The following is a 15193-nucleotide window of genomic DNA, read 5'->3' on the forward strand; positions in this document are numbered from 1 at the left end:
AGGGGGCAGTGTAAGGGTTATGTATGTCCTGGGGAGTGATTCTGTGGGGGTGGGCGTGGCTATGTGTGATAAGTCACTGATTTCTGCTCCCGATCATGGAGCTCAGAGATCAGTGTCACTGAGCCGATCGTGGGTATCCACGACTCGACTCCCGGAGGTCTCGCCTGGTGTGCACACGATGGCATGGCGGCAAATTTTAAAGGGATGTACATGTATGCCCATTTGCACAGCCGTGCCATTCTGCCAACGTACATCGGTGTGTGCCGGTCAAAAACCAGTTAAAATTTTATTTTGGCCTTGATAACCCTTAACCACCTCACACCGATATGCATTGTCAGAAGAGCACGTACAGGCACAATAGCGTACCTGTACGTTGCCCTTTAAGAGGTGGCGGGGCCGCGCTTGTGGGAAGCTCTGTGAGTCTGGCGGTGGGTCCCCACGGACTCCATCGCCGCAGGGTTATCTGCGATCGCCTCACAGGCAGCTGTTAATGTAAACAAGCATCTCCCTGTCTAGCAACAGTGACACTGATCTCTGTTCCCTGTGATTGGGGCATAGATCAGTGATGTGTAAAACACAGCCACCTCCCCCACAGTTAGTAACATGCCCCTAGGACACACTTGACCCCTACACTGCCACCTAGTGGTTAACACCTTCACTGCCAGTGTCATTTACACAGGAATTGGTGCATTTGTATAGCACTGATTGCTGTATAAATAACAATGGTCCCAAAAATGTCCGCTGTGTCTGCCATAATGTCACAGTCACTGATCGGCGCCATTTAAAAAGGAAAAAAAAATGTAATAAGTGCCATAAAACTATCCCTTTTTTTGTAAACCCTATAACTTTTGCACAAACCAATCAATCGCTTATTGCGATTTATTTTACCAAAAATATGTAGAAGAATATGTATCGGCCTAAACTGAGGGAAATTTTTTTTCCATATATATTTTTGGGGGCTATTATAGCAAAAAGTAAAAAAAATGATTTTTTTCAAAATTGTCGCTTTTTTTTGTTTATAGCGCAAAAAATAAAAAACTGCAGGCGTGATCAAATACCACCAAAAGATGGCTTTTTGTCGGGGGGGGGAAACAAAGTATGTCAATGTTGTTTGGGAGCCACATTGCACGACCACGCACTTGGCAGTTAAAGCAACGCAGTGCCGAAACACAAAAAGTGCTCTGGTTAGGTAGGGGGTAAATTCTTCCAGGGCTGAAGTGGTTAAGCAATGTGAAACCATTTGGTTGTGCATGATATGACTCTGAAAGTATGCATTCTGCAGCTTCTGTTTTCTACTAAACTAAAAAGTAATGTTACCTCACTGATACATTGCACATTCGCATGACATGTGGGATGCTCATATATTTTTTATTTTTTTTTTTTTTGCTTTTTGCCACCTTCAGTGTAAAGCAAGAAGAAAAAAAATGCTGTGTGAGCTAGGCTGTACACACCAGCTATCAGGTTTGGCATATCGGCAACACCTTTTTATAGTCTACCTTATTGGACTGAAAAAATACAGGGTTAGCCGACTGTGTCCTTCAAGCACTGGGAATGTGCATTGGAGCACATGGTAGAGCTGCAGGGTCCCTGAATGTCTCATTAAAGAGAACCTGGAGCCCAAAAAAATAAAAAATCATCAAGTTAAGTAAAAAAATTTGTTTTGATTGTAAAAAAAAATTTAAATCCCCCCCCCCCCCCCCCCCCTAAAAATTGAGACCTCCATGTCTACGCATGTACAATCCATAAGCATGCGCATCAGGGCCTCTATGCCTGAACACATTGAGTGAGATGCACATTACATATCTTCACGCATGCTGGAATTCTAGCACCAGACCTCCATTATAACACTGAACTAAGCGTTGCCTATGGAAAATAAAGGGTACTGAAGTTTGTCACCATTTCACAGGTACATGCAAATTTTAAGGTTTGACATGTTTGGTATCTATTTACTCGGTGTAACCTTGGCTTTTATATTTTAACAAACTGAGTATTTTATTGTGTCCCTTAAAATTACCTTTAGTGTTTTTTACTGAACCTTTGCAGTAATATCATGACCTAAAAAATTGGGACTACCACTATTTTATTCTCATAGGCCAGTGATGGTAAACCTTGGCACTCCAGCTGTTTTGAAAGTACATTTCCCATGATACTCAACTATGCTGCAGAGTGCATGAGCATCATGGGAAATGTAGTTCCAAAACATGTGGGGTGCCAAGGTTCACCATCACTGTTCTAGGGTGTCTTCTCAGAAAATATACTGTTTGGAGTTTATGTAATTTCAGGCCTAAAATGTTTTGTTTTTTTTTTAAACTTTCAAAAACGGCTCTGGCAGCAAGAGGGTTAAAGGATAAGGTCACCTTTGGGGACTTGTTACATGTTCTACCCGTAAACTTTGTTACCAGGAAGAAAAAAAAACAAAAAACTCCTGGTTCCTAACTTTTTTTTTTTTCTGGCTCCTAGATTCAAAGCAAACTTGTCAAGCCCTGACGTATGCAATACCCTTCTCCTTACTCCTAGGAGAGAGCAGCGCTGACCAGTCTTACAGAAGCGCCTGCACAGGCAGTGTACAGGAGTTGTTTCACACTGGATTATTGCACATATCTGGAAAGGAATGCACAAAGGACATCACAATGCAAACAAAAATACATAAGATTCCTGTATTTAGACAATGTTTAATCACTGACTGCATATATGTCGGCAAAGTGGCACTACTGCACCAGATCACACACCTAGGACATGATCCAACACTTCCTGCTCACACTGTGGTTATACACAGCAGAAGCGAATCTGTGGGTAGCACAGACAGAACAGCAGTCTGCCTATGTAAACATAGCAGATCGCTGTTCTGACAGGAGGGAAGACATGGATCCTGTGTCTTTGCAAAGCAGGGACTAGGGTCCATATCTTCCCCTACTAAAGGCACCTCCCACAGTACACTAAAACACTGGCTAGGTACACAGTTTAACCGCTTCCCAGCCAGTGTAATTAGTACAGTGACAGTGCATATTTTTAGCACTGATCACTATTAATGTCACTGGTCCTCAAAAAGTCAGTGTCTGTACACCACAATATCACAGTCCCGCTGGAAGTCGCTGATCGCTGCCATAACTAGTAAAAAAAAATATAGCGTACACAAACTATGGAATATATAACTTTGCACAAACCAATCGATATACTTGTTTTTTTTTTACCAAAAGTGTAGCATAATACATATTGGCCTACATTGTATGTTTTATAGTGGAAAGTAAACAAAAAAAAAACATTTTTTAAATTGTCAGTCTTTTGTTTAAAGTGCAAAAAAAATTTAAAAATGCAGAAGTGATCAAATACCACCAAAAGAAAGCTCTATTTGTGAGAAATATGAGGCTACTGTTGCTAAACTCCCTTTGAAAATGCTTGTCAGCTGTAAATTTTGCTTACCTGGTGGCTTTCTTTATTTGAGTCAATGACCTAAAAGTGTGAAGGCACAAGTCCATATCTGAAGATTTGCTATGGGTTAGTGGTTAGAAGTACTGAAGCAAATGGGTCAGTATGACAGCCAGGCAATGGGCATTTGGCAAATGCGAAGTCTTTAATAGAAGGACCCGTGTATTACACACCTCCCAAGAAAGTTCCTTTTTTTTTTTTTTAGCATATTTTTAGAATGTTTGCTGCCATCCTTACTTCATCCAGTGTTGGTCTGCAAAACCAGTGCTAGACTGATATTATAACTGTGTGTTCAGAGGCCAACAGACCCGGGCAGAATAAAGCACGATGTGCCTGCTATGCAGATTTTAGCACTGAACATCACTCGATGATGGCCTCTGTTGCTAAATTGAAACCTCACCTGAGACAAATTACCTTAAGTCTAGGTTCAAACTGAATGTGGCCTTGAAATTGACAAAAATAGTGCAGGAACTTCTTTTTAAAATCAGTGTGGCACTGCAAAGTCAGTGTCGCACTGATTTTGAACTATTCCATTGCTGACAATGGGATGCGACTTGTCCAATCGCAAGACAAGTCGCACTGGTGTGAACATGGGCTTAGGGTGCCAAGGCCCAAATTATTCAGTCATGATGATGAAATGGACTGTCACAAACAACTGCTGTCTACTTGAATATGCCTGGTTATGCTGCCACACTTGCAATACTCTCCTGTGGTTCAAGAATTTGGCTTTAGCGTTTAACAAATATGGTTTTTTACCTGTATGAACAGACTTAATGTTTTGATATTAGAAACCTTAAGTTGGGTAATTTTTAAGATTTTAGTGGGCACCTGCTGTCTCAAATTGCAAAGAACATGGCCATGCAGTGCTCCGCCCACACAACTGGCATTCTTTTTTTAGAGTGGTGAATGATGAACTGCAAGTACTGGCTGCCAGCTTGTAGTTCTCAAAACTGCAAGGGCACTGGAGTGCTCTGGTAGTGCATTGATTTCTTCCTGTCATTCAGTAACTGCCTGCCTGTATGAAGTATGGGCTGCCAGTTTGCCGGAGCCTGAACTTGCACCTGGATACAGTGCGTTTTTTAGGTTCCCTTTTTTTTTTCTGTGCAGTTATATTTTATTTTTTTGGACCTGCAGAAAATGTAAATTATTATTTATTAAAAAAAATCGTATTATTTATTTTAAAAAAATCTGGTGCCGCATGACTGCAATTTTTAAAGTTGTTGTTGTTAAGCCTCTTGGTAAATGACATGCAACCCCCTCTTAGTCCTATGCTGCAGTGTATGTGCTTTGTTAAAAAAAAAAAGGGAGAGAAATGCCCATTTCTATGAGAATTCACAGCGGCACTCGTGTGACTCCACTGCTCCCTCTCCTGCTCTGACATCTAGAGTGGGAGGGGCTGAGAATCCTATATCCATCTATCTAATATATATCCATCTATCTAATATAATAATATATATATATATATATATATAATTATTATTATTATTATTATTATTATTTTTTTTTTTTTTTACACTGCAGCACAGAACGTTTTCTAACTGGGGATTGCAATGCACTTGACCCTGTAATTTTGAGGGGGAGCAGGCACACACTGCCACTAGCTGTCAGGGAGGGGAAAGATGAGAGCTGTGGATGACAGAGGCATGTAAACTGACCACGGTGTCAGGGCTCAGCAGTCATGATAAACCTTGGTCCATTTCCAGAGGAGAGTGCACAACCAAGCAGGTGTTTCAGGTGATACGGGGGGGGGGGGGGGGAATTACACATCACAAGCACTGTGCCATTTAACATGCTTTAAAGTAACGGAATCCATTATTATTTTTTTTGACTCATTGGACTTGGATAGCAGGGTTATCTTGAGTAAGGGCAAATGATTTGTATAGCATTTACTTCCTGGTATTTATCTGACTTTATCGCAGGCAGATGGGTGTGCTTAACTGAGACCTTCCCCTGAAGACTTCTGGGATGATTGACAATATTTGCCTAGGCCTGGAGACCAGAAAGTAACTGAAAAAAATGTATAAAAAAATTTGAAAACAAGTAAATCTGGCATACTTTTTCCTCCTTTTTTGCTAATGCTAACAGCAGAAGTATTAAAAAGTAATTGTTGATTGAGAGAGTGAAGTTCTGCTTTAAGCTGAACAGATATTTGATTCATATGACAGTGTGGCCAGACTTGGGCTGTCATGCCCAGTTAGTGCTGCCTAATCTGATTTCCTTTCACTGTTAGAATGATCTTGTTTTTGTGATTTATAAAGATGTTGCTCAATGTAAAGCCCTAGAGTTGCTAGACCTTGTAGTAGAACTAAAGGCAGAACATTTTTTAGTTTTGGATATAGTGGAGATGGATTAGTGCCCTGTTTTGGAGATTCACCCTCTCTTGTCCTGTTTACCTTATTGAAATATAAAATCCCAAATTTTGGGTCGTCCCCAGAAATTTAATGGTGTGTGTGTGCGTGCGTGCGAGATGAGGACATGTTTTGGTTATGGGACAGAAGCGAAGGGAAATCTCTGCACTGGGACACAGATGGTGAAAATCTACCTTAGATTCTCCCTTACTCCAAAATGGAAAAGTTTTTCCTATAGTTCCACTTGAAGTTTCTTTTTTGTGTAAAACTGTTGCAAGCATGGCCAGAAGCTAGGTGTCTGTATGGTAAAGATTTCTCTTAGAATGTACAATTATTCCTGGGTAATGGAAGAAAAGTAACCATCAAATCTCAAGTGCTACAAAATAACCAATCGCATATGTGTTCAGAGCGCTTTGTCAATGGTTCTATAAAACAGAACTTTTATGTAAATATGTAAGACAGGTTTTTGTTGCATATGATTTTGGTATAAAATAAATGTAGAAAACTCTCAGGTATAAATTACTTTTTGTTTTTTTGTATGACTGAGAAATATGGTTCTGTCAAACATGGGAATGCAAGACATTTTTTCTTTTGCCATTTTTTTTTTTTTTTTATTTTTTTTTGCCTTTGGTATCCTATGTTTACTAGGCACCTTGCTGCCTTTGACTGCATGCTATCTGAATACAGTAACAATCGGTGCATATTCCTCTATCCCCACTAGAAATCTTTGACTAGCTTATGTTAGCGGATCTGAGAGAGTCCTCAAAATGTTAGAAGTTCTTATCTGCATCTTTTTTAACTACACAAAGAACTGAAGTAAGAGAACAATTTTCATCAGGGTAGTTTAGCAGCAACTGTATTTCTGTTTTAAAGTAGCTTGACAATTGCATTCTGATGTTTGAGTGTTTTGCTTCTGTAGATCTTTCAAATGCTGCAAGAAGAAAGTTGATGAAACAGACTTGGCCCATGATTTCTGTTAGCATTTGTTTCGATCCCAAATCTCAATGGACATAAACATCGTATTTTCATTTCATCACTAATTCAAGTGACAATTGGGCAGGTTTTTGGTCTGGTACACCATCCAGTTCATTTCTTTCTTACACTGTAAGTCTTGAGTGGCAGAATGTTTCCATATATTTGAACAGCTAAGAGGGAGATGATAGCAATAGTTAAAAAAAAAAGGCAAGTTAACCTGCAGTACTGTTTTGAGTTTGATTATTTCTCAACATCTGCCCGAACACTACATTGGCCCACCACACCGTGCAGCCCTGGCATTTGCAAGCGAATGTAACTTCAGTATGCATGTGCAGCAGTTATATGGAAAAAAGGGGGGGGGGGGAAGCACAGTTTGATAAACACGGACTGCAAAAGAGGTTACTTTGGGCACCAAGAAATATTTCAACGTAAGGTTAATTCATACAAAAATTATATTTTATTTTTATATTAAATTTCATTATTAACCACAATTAAATTACTAAAAAAAAACAAGGGCAATTCATAAAAAATACCCATATAAAAATAGACAGTACATATATCATGAAAGACAGACTACCAACAGGACATAGATAGCACACACAACAAACACAGAAAATGACGCTGGTCCGGACCAATTGCTGTTGGCTGCCGTAAATGAATATTGTATATTAATTAGACCTAGAGAAATGCTTGCAATGTCTTTAAACATTTACCAGGCAGTCAACAGCAAGCTAGGGGGAGAGACTAATATAGAACTACAGCTATTGCTATCAGCCTGGTTACTGAGTTTGTGGCAGAGTGTTCATTTGCTAATTATAAATATAAAGTTCATTCACCAGTATTAGCATAAAAAGTTCCATTTAAATGAATTTTCCATTTAGATCATGCTACTTTGTTTCAAGAAAGTTTTTCAAAAACAAATATCTGTTCCGAAAAGCGACAAAAGGCAGGTATATTGCAAACAGACTGGACTTTTCAGACCCGGAGGCTATTCATTTTAATTGTATCAATGAACGCTACGGTATCCCAATGATTCAACAATAGATTTTAAGTATCCGTGTATGTATCGCATACATTACCACAGCCCTACTGGGCACTGTTGTCCGGTTCTCTGTAAAGATAGAACAGTCCAGTCTTTCAAAACTTGCTCAGCGGGCATGTCATAGGCACTAACAAGCTGTATTTTGCAAAGTCCACAGAGTGTGCCCCACTCACTGGCCGACCACACACCGATCGTTTTATCTTCCAAAATGTGCAGCAGTTATACCATTAGTACCAGCCCAATGGATGAAATAAGAAAAGCTGTGCCTGCAAGAGCTAGTGACAGTGGAGTGCTTGGAAATCACATCTCTACAGTGGGGTGGGGGGGCCAGAGGTAATTGTGCAATAATGTGTAAATGTCATGGGTGTGCCAGGGCTCACCCAAATCTTTTACTTTTAGCATCATTCTATCCTCTCAGTTCAGCATCGGGGCCTGGTGCCAGTGAGCGGAGGCCAAAGCCTTGTACACATGGTATGATTGTTGGCAGGGCATTGTCCTAAAATCTTACTATTAGTATGCTCCTTTTGACAATATTTCGCTCACATGGAATGTGAGTCAAGATCATATAGTCTTTTTGGATCTGGAGAGCAACAAAGATTTGGGTAACTTCAGGTCGGTTAACAATTTTAAACCTACTGATCGTAACGCTTATATCCCCCTGGGGAGTTGTCATCACTGATCTTGGTTGTGCAACATCCCCAGGGGACAATTCATTAGGTTACATCGTAATTGTACAAGGAGTGAGGATTATATATCTCAATCCGAAGTGTTGAGCTCCAGATTTGAACAAAAGGGATATGATCGGTCGGTCTTGAAGGCAGAATTTGAAAAGGTCAAACAGATTGACCTTTAGTCTCCAGTCAACCTAGGGAGACTAATAATAGTGAGCAAAATTTTAGAATGATTTTAGATTACAATGTTCAACATAAAAAATTTGAAAAGAAAGTGTGTAAACATTGGTCCATTTTAAAGCAGGACAACATTTTGGGACCCGTACTACCTACTCGTCCACAGTTTATTTATAAATAAGCTCCCTCTCTGAGGGACCGTCTTCCTCCCAGTGTTCTTAACCCCCCTAGTCCATCAGAGAACCGATTTGTTCTCCTTTTTGGGGGGGGGTTTACGCTTGTGGGCGGTGCAAGCCGTGTAAGCATTCTAAAGTCAACATTAAGAAATGGAAGAAGTTTCTGGCCTCTGCAACTAATAGGGAATACAATATTCGGCAATTGATTACATGTGACATGATCGGAGTGGTTTACATGTTAGAGTGCGAATGTGGGTTACAATATATAGGACGCACTTCTAGACCTGAACATGTTGATAATATTAAAAAAGGTCTGAAAACCCACAATGTGTCCCGACACTTTAAACAATTCCATCAGCAAAACCCTAAAGGCCTAAAGTTTTGGGGGATTGAGAGGGTCACAAAACATTGGAGGGGGGGTCATTTCATACGCCGGTTAAGTCGTAGGGAATCTTACTGGATACATGAGACCAATGTATTAATGCCTGGTGGATTGAATGTCGATTTTGATATTAACTGTTTTATTACTGATCGATTGATTTTGTTTACTTTTTATTGTATTTCTAGTACTATTTAATTTATTGGCTGCAGGTGATGTCGCGTTGATATATGTGTATTATACACATTTTAATATTCTTAATTGTTTTTGAATATTAAGTTTGAAACACATCTTTATTTGCATTCTGTAGGAGGTGGACTTTTGTAAACTCAAGTTTGGAGAAAAAAGTTCATGCTTTGCAATTTAAAAATGTGTTTAATAATGGGGTTCTTATGTATTGGATTTGAGTACGCATTAAGCAGTTTTTATTTATTTGATTACATTATATACATAAGGGGAAGGGATTCATTGTTGCAACGGCAATGTTTGCAAATATTGATATGATTCCTTTTTTAAATTCCGCTCGTTGCTGTGCTTATTTGCATAGTGTGGATAGGCATGATGGGATGAGCCGTTAACATTTGTTTAAATTCACAAGGGCTGCTCCGAGGTCTTTGCCTGTTATCATGTAGATTCGTACTACACGACAGGATGTGTTGTTACCTTGGTAACTTTTGTAAACATGGAGAGGTTGTCCGTCACGTCGTGCTCACCATAAGTGGACGATAGGAACCCCTTATTGTCTATTTATATATTGGGTGTCGCGTAGTTTCCGTGTCCGCTGATGAAGTCCTGCCAATAGGGACGTAATGTACGGACGGAGATCACGTGACGTTACCCGCGGTCATTGATCATTTTAACGATTGTATGAAGCTTCGTTATTGTAAGTGTGTTTTTATGTATATTCATCATTAAAACGTTTTTCTATGGAGAGCACTATGGCCTGTCTTTCTATCCACATGGTCTGAGGAATTGTGAATACTGCTATATACCGATCCAGTGTGGGTATTCCACGAATGTGTCAGTTCATTTGACTCTGAATGGGAGAAAGCTGTGTTTTCGTTTGTGAATTGGTCGGATATTGTCGGAGAGGAGTACAGCGATTGGACGAGTTGATATTTAAGTGCATACGACCCTCTGTAATTTAAAGGGTCCATACGATGAGGTGAGCAGCCAATTTTACCATTGGTGGTGGTCCCCCCCTGGCACTAAGTCACTTTATGCATGAACTGACTGTATACCACTGAAGATTCCTCACGTGGACTTTTTATTAATTTTAATGTTAGTAATCATTTTATTTTAGTTAGAGCGCTGTACCATCTGTTTGATATATTCCTTTTGACAATTGTCCAATTTTCGGTGGACAACGGCTTGATGTCTGATTTTCATCTGTCACACAAGTTGAAAGTACAAACACGCATGCTTAGAATCTGTCCTCACCAAACACAAAATTAGCAGAAGGGGCCCAAAGGGTTGTGCTCAAGCGCTGAAATTCCTTGTAGTAGATCACTACGTTCGTGTTTGTGGCATGACAATTGTGTAGTGTTTTCGTATGCAAGACATGATCCTGACACATGCCCTTTTGACAAAAATCAGATGCTCGGTTGGTTAACAATTGTACTGTGTGTATGAGGCTTTACTCACAAGCTCTGGGCACTTCTGCTCTGCAGCTATTTAAAAAAAAAAAAAATTCAACTTCCCAGGCCTTATTGTTTAGCTAAGGACCCCGGGGGGGCAGAAGGGGGACTGTTTTAGCCACTCTGGGAGAGATGGATATGAGCTTTGGGCTGCACGCACCTATGGTAAGTGTGCTGTGCTAAAATGGATATGCATAAGGAAGAATGGCGAGTTTAGCTAGGGACTGTAGCACCAAACAGGAGGGAGGATTTTACGGATTGCTTTTCCATGCAGACAACTTAAACAAGACCTTGGATTGTCTGTCCTGAAAGTAGAAACAAGTCAAGCCGTGGAATGCGCACAGTACTGAAAAAAAAAACATAATTTTATTATACCAACCAGTGCTTCCAAATAAAACAAGTTCTATCCAAACAATTTCAGCCTCCTGACAGGAGGCAGAAAAGTATAGTTCAGTCAGACTTGGCATAGCAGCAGTTTGAAAAGCATGTTGATATAGGGCTACAGCCAGCAGGCGTGTAACAGCAGGGAAAGATATGAAGTATAATTTTAGATATAACTAAAAAGAAATGTATATCTAATATCTAGACACTCAAGTACATGTCTGTTACTCGTAGTTTTTAGGCACTTAAAATGCATGTATAGATTAAAATGTTTCCTGGAGCATCGTGGCAGCATATGATAGGCTGTGTCCCCCTCACTTGCATTGGAGTGGACTTCTCATACATGCTGCATTGGTGAGGCATGAGGAGTCTGCAGGCCATCACAGCAGATTGTTAACCAGTGCTCCTTGAATTCGAGAATCTTTGAGGGCATTACTAGACTCTCTAAGGCTCTCCTGAAGTGGACTTGGAACAATCTCCTCATAATTCAAGCTGCGTTTGGTACAACACAGCAGTAGGGATGAATTTCCTTAACCATGCATGTAATTTCAGCCTAGGTCACATCTTTTCACTGATTCTAGATTTCCAGGTATCTGCACAAGTTAAAGCCTCAGGCAGTGTCAATAATAACAATAGTTCCATGTTGGCACAGAAGCTTGTGGGTTCCCTTGCTTCTGGTTTTGGTAGTAGAGAGATCAGTGACCTGGTTCTAAGCTTACTCTTACAGAACCATATCCTAACAGCATGGATGCGTAAAGGTTAGAGTACATGGGTCGTTCCCAAGCAATAATAGACCCATTAATGACTACAAGAAAAGTGTCTACAAACCATGTGTATTACCAGATATGGGAAAAGTATTCTGCAGTTCCATTTAGGTTATCTTGGGACACCAGCCTGTCACAACTCGCCCACAGTTTGAACTTTCTTCTGGCAGGCCTGTATAAAGGTCTAAACACAAGTTCCTTAGGAGTGCAAGTTTATCCCTGTCCATTTTTGACATATATGAGGTGGGTTTCAAACCTTGTGGTTTGACGATGCCTGAAAGTGTATACTTTCATGAAACCACCCAGAAAATAAACGTTTTGCAGAATGAACTTTTTGTATGTAGTGTCTAAACTCATTTTTAGAGGCCTGTTCTACCTTCCTGGAGAAATCTGGAACTTGATAGTCCTTCTGCTGGCTGTTATGGTCGGTTAAGTATAGAGTAGAGATCCAAGCCTTTAGTTGTTGCATGCCTCAGTCTTGTATCCAGACAGGGTACCCGTGAGCACTGTAGCTGATTATTTACAGAAATTGCTTTCAACTTTTTATATCAAGCAGGAGATAATGCATACACTCCTATTATCTCAAAGAAGTTCTTTGTTTGGACATAAGCGAAGTCCACACTTAATGATCATTTGTGTAGTTGTGCATGAAATTTATCTTAATTCACCAATCTTCCCTGTGTATTAAAGTTCCCCCCCAAAGAAAAAACATAAGCTGCCATGATTCTCCGGTAAAATGGGAGATTGCATACTTTTTTGTAATTTTCCTTTCCTAGTGTATCTGCATGTTGTTTTTATTTTTTGAAAATGTTTCCAATAAGAACATGGACACGTAGAAAAAAAAAAACATCATACAAAATGGACAGACAGTTCCAAAAGACACAATGATGTAAGGACAATTATACAGTAAAAAGATGGAAAAAAAAAAGTTTAATAAAATTGCAGTGAAGCACTTATAGACATTTGCTGTACATCACTTTGGAAGTTACACCAATGAGACCAGGATTGCCATGCTTTTTCACATGAAGCCTGTGAGGCTGATCTGAATGACAATGATGTCTTATAAAGATAACATTTTTAACCAACTTAATAGCTCCAGATAGATTTGGTGCCAACTGCATTCAGTGTCTGTCTCACTGTAGTGGTTCTGGCTGTAAGATGTGAGTGGCCATTTTGCAGTATGACAGAGGAAAGCTTTTGATACCCAGGTTTAGTAAAAACCAAAACAGGATTAGGGTGATTGAGCACTCCTGTGATTTCGGAGAGAAGTTGGAAGATTTTCCACCAGAAGCTTAACTGCAATTTGCAAGACCACAATGTACAGTAACTACATTCATGCCAGCAGGACCCGATGTTTGACGGGGAAAACAAAGATAACTGATCAGGTGTATAGTACAAAGTGAAAGTGATCAAATCACCTGTGCTAAATAATAGCCTGAAAACATGACCTGATGGGGCACCTTGAGGACTGGAGTTGAGAAACACTGCTTTAGTAGGTAACAGTAAAGTTTATAATTCAACAAGGAGCCAGAGATCTACTAGAGTGTGTGTAGATCTGGGGCTGGTGTTAGAGCTATCTCTATATCTAACCAAAGGATTTTACCAGTAGAGTGAAACCAATATTTGAAGTGATACAATTGAGCAGCTATGTAACAGTCATGAATGTCCATCAGGTCTGCACCTCTAGCATACACATTTTCCATCCTTGTGGTGATAGTTACAAAGAATGGGGTACTGCAAATGAGCTTAAATGCTTAAAGATATCCAGTCGTAAGCTGTACTAGGGGAAAAAAAAAAAACATTTTGAGAAAGGGTAGTATACAATTTTCTGGGGTTTTTTTTTTCTTTTCTTTTTTTTAAGTTTTGGATAGAGTAGGGAAGGATTATAACTCTGTTTTTATTTCTGTTTGTGTTTCTACTACAGCCCCACTTCCAAAAATGTTACAAATGTATTTTAATCACAATAGAAAATATGAAACATATTAAATGTTTAATCTGCGAAAATATACAATTTTAAGAAAAAAAAATACTTTTTGAAATTGATGGCAGCAAGTGTCTCCAAAAATTTGGAACAGGACAACAAAAAACTGGCAAAGTGGTACTAAGGCAGAGCTGGAAGGACGTGTTGCTACCCAGTTGGTTAATTGGCAACAGGTCTGTAATATGATTGGGTATGAACAGTGCATCTGAGTCAGAGTGTCTCTGAAGATGGACAGCGTTTCACCAATTTGTGAAAAGCTGCATCTAAAAATTGTCAAATTCCAGAATAATGTTCATTGACGTAACATTGCAAAGACTTTAAATATATCAATATGGCAACCATGCACTGCTTTCTCCAGACTAGACTTTAGAGTATATGATCAGGCATGAATGGGACAACATTCCTCTCCCAAAACCTGAGCAACTAGTCACCTCAGTTCTCAGCCATTTACAGAGTATTGTACAGAGGGGATGCTACACTGTGGTAAACATGGCCCCGCTCCAACCTTTTTGGAACTGGGGTTGTACTTTTGTTAGCTTTGTGTTACCCTCAATTTCAAAAATATCCAATTTTTTTTCCTTAAAATTGTAAATTTTCTTAGATGAAACATTTGATATTTTCTATTGTTAATAAAATATGGGTTTATAAGATTTGCAAATCATTGCATTCTATTTTTATGTAGATTTTACACAGCGGCCTAACTTTTTTGGAATTAGGGTTGTAGATTATTTATTACTCTTTGTCCTTGTGATCATTGCCACCGAGACAGAAAAAGGAGGGAAAAATGTGCATACCTGTTCTGCTGCTAACTGTATAAGAGCTCTCCACCCTGTGGAAACAAAATAAATCCACCTGTCTTCTCTTTCTGTCCTGAAAAATAGGAAGCCAAGCAAATCTCTCAAGTATGACCCAAGCAGCTAAAATAAACTACTGGCTTTATACGCTTCCTACTCTAAAACGTCAAAAATAGGATTTTGTACCCACCATAAAATCCTTACCTAATAGTCTTAAACCTTTGGGTTATACTGTCAAGTACAGGATGAGACAATGGCACCTGCATGCCTCAGTTTAATAGAAAAGCAGTACCAAAGGTATGATTGAAAACAGGGCGTAGGCTCTATGTCCTTCATGAAAAATTTACAGCAAGTACAAAAATTCAATTGACTTTTACATCTATTCATGGACACAGGAAATCAAACTTATTGGAAATGGAAAAGCAGTCCAACTGAGGGGGTG

General features: G+C 39.4%; 2 protein-coding genes across 4 annotated transcripts in view; one reads left to right on the top strand and one right to left on the bottom strand.

Annotated features, from left to right (window-relative positions):
• Positions 1 to 15193, top strand: part of VKORC1L1 (vitamin K epoxide reductase complex subunit 1L1) — a 96336-nt gene that overhangs the window by 58847 nt on the left and 22296 nt on the right. The gene's annotated exons all lie outside the window — the stretch shown is intronic.
• GUSB (glucuronidase beta) overlaps positions 6615 to 15193 on the bottom strand; it is a 63222-nt gene continuing 54643 nt past the window's right edge. For 2 of the 3 annotated variants that reach the window (XM_077482265.1, XM_077482267.1), the window contains one exon: positions 14668 to 14827. In XM_077482265.1, coding sequence (XP_077338391.1) covers positions 14683 to 14827 — 145 coding nt within the window. In that variant the 3' untranslated portion in view covers positions 14668 to 14682. Of the gene's footprint in view, positions 6920 to 14667; positions 14828 to 15193 lie in introns of those variants that run through there. The other variant, XM_077482266.1, reaches the window with a different exon arrangement.

The sequence above is a fragment of the Lithobates pipiens genome, unplaced genomic scaffold, assembly GCF_037356315.1.
Source record: "Lithobates pipiens isolate NorthernLeopardFrog02 unplaced genomic scaffold, aLitPip1_a1.2 Scaffold_16, whole genome shotgun sequence".
Taxonomy (NCBI): Eukaryota; Metazoa; Chordata; class Amphibia; order Anura; family Ranidae; genus Lithobates; species Lithobates pipiens.